Source organism: Sprattus sprattus, assembly GCF_963457725.1.
Source record: "Sprattus sprattus genome assembly, chromosome: 1".
NCBI lineage: Eukaryota > Metazoa > Chordata > Actinopteri > Clupeiformes > Clupeidae > Sprattus > Sprattus sprattus.
Window position 1 is genome coordinate 16337468 of NC_137920.1, and position 7295 is coordinate 16344762.

A 7295-nucleotide genomic window follows, 5' to 3' on the forward strand; every position below is an offset into this window, starting at 1 on the left:
GAGCTAACACAACTATTGTCTCTAAATTAAAGTATAATCTTGGTCAGTGTTGATGCGTCCTTAGACTAGATGAAGGGCAATACTTATATTGAGTTAACCAATTACGTAAATCATCACAAAGTTGAAAGAAGAGCTCGGCGATCTCTAATTAAGCAGAGTTCGCGCTAATGCGAGCTAACGCTGCTCCATTGACTCCTGTGTTAAGGAGCTAACAGGCTAGTAAATAGGTTAGCGTCTGTATGTCGCGGTCCACAGACCAGATTTGAATGCATCCACTCGCAAGACATTGCGTGTAGATTTTAAATGTGTTGTACATATCTTTTTATGAAACAGTTGTCAACAAAAGGGACAGCCCTAAAACCTTAATATTAGTTTTTCTTTTCAGATGTCTGTGGGAAGAGAAGACATTAACACAGACCTGCTCCAATTGGAATAACCTTTTGAGTTTTGGCTATGAAAATTAAGTGTGTGTGCTGAATGCATGTTAATAAATAAATTTGACTGATTTCAGTGGATTCTTTTATCAGTATAACTTAACAAAAAACTGTTACTTAAATAAGGCATTCATATTCAAACTTTCGCTGTGTATTCTGAAAAAGAAAGGAAAGTGCAACGAAAATAAACATTAATCAAACATCAGTGAATTACTGTATCAAACAAATAACTTTTGGAGCAGTTACACCTAAACTGTTCAAACCTTTACATGTAATCTCCCTCAAATCCACCTCTGAGGTGGGATCAGGGTGATCCTGATTTTAAGGATCAAACTGATCCAGATTTCCCACTTAAATTTTGAAATACTCAACAGCAGTGTTTAATCCAGATCAAAGGCAGGATTGGATTCCCAAATCTGAATCTGAATCTTCAGGATCAGATTTGCTTTGAAATACCCGTTTTTAGGATCTGATCAGGATTTAATCCAATCCAGGAGGATTAATCCTGTCAGATCATTTTGAAATACCGGCCCCAGGTGTCATGCAGCCCAGGAGAAACAGTGACTGTTTTCATTATCCAGGTCATGAGAGAAAAGAAGGGAGGCTCTTTGACTGGCCCACTGCAGCCAGCTAGCTAGTGAATGGATGAGGACTGAGGTACTATCCAGCAAGCTAGCTAGTGGATGGAGGATGACTGAGTTACTATCCAGCAAGCTAGCTAGTGGATGGAGGACGACTGAGTTACTATCCAGCCAGCTAGCTAGTGGATAGAGGATGACAGTTACTATCCAGCCAGCTAGCTAGTGGATGGAGGATGACTGAGTTACTATCCAGCCAGCTAGCTAGTGGATGGTGGATGACTGAGTTACTATCCAGCCAGCTAGCTAGTGGATGGAGGAGGACTGAGTTACTATCCAGCCACTTCAAATTCAGTCCCTTTCAGTGGCCACTAGGGTACCAAACGGAGCAATGCCAGACCATATAGTGAACATGTGCCTAGATACATAAGGCAAGGACTTAACATAACATGTGCATGGCTGGGTTGGTTCTTATGTGCCCCAAAATAACACAAGAGAAAAAGATACATGTAACAATTACATATTCCCTTTTCTATTGACAATATTTATTAATGTCTTACAGAGATACTATATTTAGAGGATGATATTTCTTTCTCTTTTTTTTTATACTATATGGGAGTATGAAACACTATTTTGTAAACACAGTCAAACCCAGAACCTTTCATATTGCAAGTAAACAAAAAAAAATGTGGTACTGCAAAAACATGCACAATTTTATTTTCTTTCAGTTGCTTGAAAGAATTATATTAGATATGATATGGTTTTTTTTTCTCATATTGTCACATCGATTTTTCTGGTGTATGATTTGCAAGGAGTGCGACACAGTACGCCCAATTCTCTTACTCACTCTGTTACTCTCAACCATGCGTTACATTTTCTGCAGAGTGACCTGATATTGACTTCAAGATGTGTTAATTACTTTAAGAAACAGCTATGGAGACACTTTTTGAGACATTTTCAAGAATGTAGTAAGGACCGGGTCAAGACATCAAGCTTTCTTAACTTGTTTACTCTGCAATCTTCGGAATTTTAAAGTTCAAGTTCTTCCTAATTGTGGGCCTACTTTAGGGCAGATTATATGGGTCATTGGAGGTGGTGACTCACTTTTTCTAATAGTTGGTATTTTGTTGTTAAATAATTGTGCACTTGAATAATAAATATAGGAACAATGTATTCATAAAAATAATGTGTAAAGTGTTTTTCAACAAGCAAGCCTACAGCCAGTTACCAAAGTCAGCCTAACAGCTGTGTGAATGGCTATGGGAAAAGGAAAGTAGCATATTTTAAACAGCGTCAAAGCACATTCTGAGTAGGGATGGGACATCTCTTATGTTGACCTTGGAGGGACCGGACATTTGAGATTTATTGTAAATAAGGATATGCCATAGTCAATAATTCAATGTTATTTATACCTAGCATAAATGTTACTTTTATTTGGATTTAACTCAAATATAAGCATTTCCTGGGTGAATATACTTGGTCTTCCCCTGGGAGAGAGTTGTCAGATTGCTCTCACCTCCCCCCCAGGTAGAGACAAAGGATCCTTGTCCCCATGGCCTATTTGAATAGAAGGTAACACCCCTCAATATCAGTGTATATAAGTCTCTGTCTCAAAATGGTGGCCGGCATTGTACAAAGATTAAAACCTGGATCATGACTGACAAATCTAAGACAGGATCTCATAATATATGGTATAAATAAACTAATTACCATCAACCTGAAGATGGTACAACCACTAGTGCTATAATATTTATTTATGACCACCTCTTTTATTGGCATTCATTTTGCGCCAGTTGCCATCACAGGTCCTCCTGCATTCAAGAGTCCTGGTAGGACCATAAGCTCTGTGACTCCAAGCACAATTCCTCCAGCTACTGCTGCCCCTGTTCCTACAGCTGTTGCAGCACCTAGAGCTACCTCATCGGCCATTTTCATCACTCCTGCTATTCAAATCTGTTTCTGAGCCTCCTGGAATTCTTTGTTTGTAGGACACATTGTAGTTGATACGTAAAGACAGCTTTCCAACTCACACCTTAAATTGGCGTCCTTACCTAAGTCTGTGTCATACACACCCGGTGTGTCAGTAACTGAGATGGTTTTTTCCCCTAAAATGACCTCATCTATCTGACACTCTTTCGTCACTGATTCAGGTGACATCTCAGATTTAAGACATCTCAGACCATTTAAGATTTCTAAGGACGTTTTCTGCTGTTTCTATGACAAAAATATGCAGTGTTTTAAGCTAAGTTTAAAAACACAAGGATAAGGTATAGACGGACGCAGTGTCAAGCCTGTATTACTAATTTAGATGTTTTTATTTGATCAATTTGTATTGACATTTCACATAGAAAAACAAACAGAGACTACTGCTTTCAGAGTAACATCTCCTTGCTGCATGCAGGGAAGTGCAAAACATTCTTTATTTTAAACATGGTTAGCACTATCAGAACAAACATCTGTGTGAATACCTCACAAAAACCCTATCAGCTCCAAAAAAGAGAAACAAAAGCATTCAAAAATGTGTTTTCTTTACCCTTCAAGAAAATCAAGCACTTTTTTCCATTTTTAACCCTACTATTATGTTTTGGGTCAATTTGACCCCATTCAATGTTAAACGTTTTTTTTGCTTCATATTTAATTACTTTTCCTAGTTTAATGGGAAAAACTGGGTAAACACAAAATTAACATGATGATATGTTTTCAATGTCCTGTACACAAGCTTTTTTTCTTTGCATTGTTTCTATTCCTTATAACAGAAAAAAAAATGTATTCCAAATGATATGAATCCATAAAACACCAGAAGGATATCTCTTTCCAATATTAGGTCAATCAGAGAGATTTTATGTTTATCTGCCTATTTCTCCAGAGTCACGTAACGTAATGTATTCTGGATGTAGAAGGGGGATGGTTGGGGGTATTGTTTTATTTAAAGGACTATTAAGGTAGTCAATAATAAAACCTAAAGTACCTGACACATAAACTTGGATAAAAAAAATAATTATAATAATGTTTTGGTGGTTTAAATTGCCAAGGCAAATTGACCCAGGCATAAGATATGGTAGTACATTTGAAGGTAATAGGAGGGTCAAGGCTAGTCTGTTTTTTTAATTCATTTTTGTGGGTGGGGGGTGCTGGTGGTGTTTTTTTAAATACATAGTTGGAGACGGCTGTTCCCACAGCTCCTCCTACACTGAACAGTGTCGGCAGAAACAAACACTCTGCACCTGTAACTCCTTCTACTCCTGCCCCTGCGGCTCCAGCTAATGCTACTATCACTGCAGTATTTAGACCCCCTAGAGCTAACTCTTTGGCATATTTTATCATCCTCGCTATTTTAATCTGTTTCTGAGCTTCCTGGAATTCTTTGTTCGTATAGTAATCTTTCCCTTTCACACAGTTTCTTTCCACCATGCCATTAACTTTCTGCAGCAGTCCAGTGAACTGATTTCTGTTTGTGTCTGTATTGTTAAATCCATGATACCTGCCTCCACAGTCCTGAATGAGCTTCTTTAGCTCACTGCTCTTATTAACATATTGCTCTAAGGGCATACCATTGAGCTGATCCATGTGGGTGAAGAGTACTATTGTGTACTGTAAAGCTTCCTCCCCAAAATGCTCACAGATCCACTGCACTGCATCCTTCTCTTCCCCGTCGTATCTAACCCCAACTCTGATCACTAGCAGGAACACATGGGGTCCAGGAGCTGTCAGGTAAATACAGCTTTCCAGCTCATGCTTCAAAGCCTCATCACCTAAATTTGTGTCATACACACCCGGTGTGTCAGTGACTGAGATGGTATTTTCTCCTGATATGACCTCATCTATCTGACACTCTTTCGTCACAGATTCAGGTGACATCTCAGATTCAAAGCTTTTTGTCCCTAGGATGGTGTTTCCTGCTGCACTCTTCCCTGATCCAGTCTTCCCCACCAGAACCATCCTCAGGTCGAAAGGAGATGTAGGCACTGTGAAAGCAAAGAGTAAGCACAATATATAGTGCTTTTGGAAACATCCGACAAGAGTTCCACAAACATAGGTTGCACCATTTTACAGATCTATTGTGTACTTTTCAATAAAATGTTAAATCTGCCAGTGAATTTGACCAATTCTGTCTGTCTGTTCCGAAACTGTACATGATGTGTTTTATTATTATGATTATTACACATCTGACACACTAGATAGCATTCACTTCAATCATATTTTCTGCTTTTTATTCATGTTTGTATAATCAGTCATTTGCTGTGGAGTGTCGGCTATTGTTGAACAATCTCACAGGTTGCAGAAATGCATTTATAATCATTTGTATTATCATTGTTATTGTTATATAAGAAGGTCATGTTTTCAGTGCAGGATCATGCAAAAAAAAGGGTGTGGCATGATTTAATCTTGGTGGAAGGGTGAAGCATTGGCCATTACATTGAGTGGATCTGACTCAAGGGGGGGATCTAATCAATGACACTAATAATAATAATTATTATTAGAGGGAAGATAAAGTGGATTTCTTGTTGATCATTGTCCATGTGTCAATAAATAACTAAATGATGTACAAATTAAATTAATATAAAACAGTAGTAGTGAAAAGGTCTTAGTCTTATATATAAATAAATATAAAATAAATAAACTGTCAGGTTCTTTTCATTAAGTTGAAATAGTCACGAATCAGTCTCATAAATCAGTCTCATAAAATGAACTCAACTATTAATCTGGAATCTTATTAACAATGAAATCAATAACTACCACCAAAATGGCCGCATCTATAATAAGTAAAGGATACAGTTGTGAGGAGTCCTGAACAGAACAGGTTGGGAGCATTCACTCTTGTGCAACACTAAATAGACCAGTATATAAAACTAGAATGCGTTTCGTGAACGAACTGCGAGAGTGTGCTTGCTCTGTGACAGAGAGAACAAGTGCCTATGAATTAACATGTATTTACATCTACTCAATCAGTGTAGTGGGGCCTTCTTCCAATATATTTTAGCAAGCAACCAAGCTCAACCATTATATTTTGGCTCCACTGACGTTTAGACATATGAGGGTATCTCAGAGTTTCGTTATACTGACTTACTGAGCTAAGTGAATTGTTGAAATTGCTATCTTGGTAAAAGGAAACATCTCTGCAACAATATTGGAATGAATGCGGTTACATAGCCAGCTTTACTTAAAGTTTATTGTAAGATAGGCCTATATGTTAGACTTAATGCAGTTAGAGTTAGACTGTAGGTCTAGTATCAAACGTAAGCAACACTTTTACTGTATAGCTAGAGAGCACGTGTATCACATTGGTTTATAGTCTGTCAAATTAGTTCTAGTTATTGGTGTTCGTTGGCATAAAAAGTTAGTCTTCTCTTATAAGCCTATAGTACATCTGATTAGAGCTAGCAACCATGAAAAACCTCTTCTGAAACTAAGAAGGATAACTATGACTAAATGTGACTAAAACTAATATGCATTTTTGTCTTAAGACTGAATCTAAAATAGCTGCCAAAATTAATACATCTCAGTGTTCATTTTGGCAGCTATTTTAGATTCAGCAGCTATTTTAGATTCAGTGCATATTAGTTTTAGTCACATTTAGTCATAGTTATCCTTCTTAGTTTCAGTCTAGTTTTCGAAAACTGAGCACACTACAACAGCTACGCTGTGTGTACATCCTCAAACGTTTTTCAGTTAACCTAATGATTCAAGGTCTCTCATGAATCATTACTCCCAGGACACGGGTTAATGTTAACTCACGCTATCGGTCACAACAAGTTACTTGGGATATGCTACCTCATAGTTAGCTAACGTTAGCTAGCTAAACGTTTACAGAGGCTAACGTGAAGCTTCAATCAAAAATTATTAGCTAGCTTTCCAAGCTAGCTGACACAACCTAAACACTCGACTGCCCCTTTGAAGTCAACTTAACGTTGGCTAATATATTCTAATAACTAGTTATCATTGACAGTTACAAGCTAATTTACCAAACTCCTTTCTGTCCTAAATTGAGCAGTTGCTGGTGTGAGCTACAATATGGGAGCTAGCAAAGCCATTTCTAGCTCTACTTCACAATACTGCTGCCTAGTGTAATAAGTTAACGTAAAACATAAATGTTTATAAAGTATCAGACATAAACAGGATACAACACACCAGTTACCAATTGATATTATGTGTTTATATATACCGAAAATGTCAGTAAATCCAGATGATGATTATGCTGCTGCTGCTGTTGGTCCCGTCGAAAACCCTGGAGTCGCGACCCTGTCACTTGTTTCCATGTGAAATCAATGGAATGCTTCACTTT

General features: G+C 37.7%; 1 protein-coding gene across 1 annotated transcript; it reads right to left on the reverse strand.

Moving 5' to 3' along the window:
- Positions 1–2791: 2791 nt before the first annotated feature.
- Positions 2792–4954, reverse strand: LOC308367883 (GTPase IMAP family member 2-like; the record flags this gene model as incomplete). The annotated part of the gene is made up of 2 exons (XM_080841883.1): positions 4303–4954; positions 2792–2919 (listed from the first exon to the last, which is right to left on the reverse strand). Exons 1-2 carry the CDS (start codon positions 4949–4951, stop codon positions 2792–2794), a joined length of 777 nt encoding a protein of 258 aa, XP_080698009.1. The 5' UTR covers positions 4952–4954.
- Between the last annotated feature and the right edge of the window lie 2341 nt (positions 4955–7295).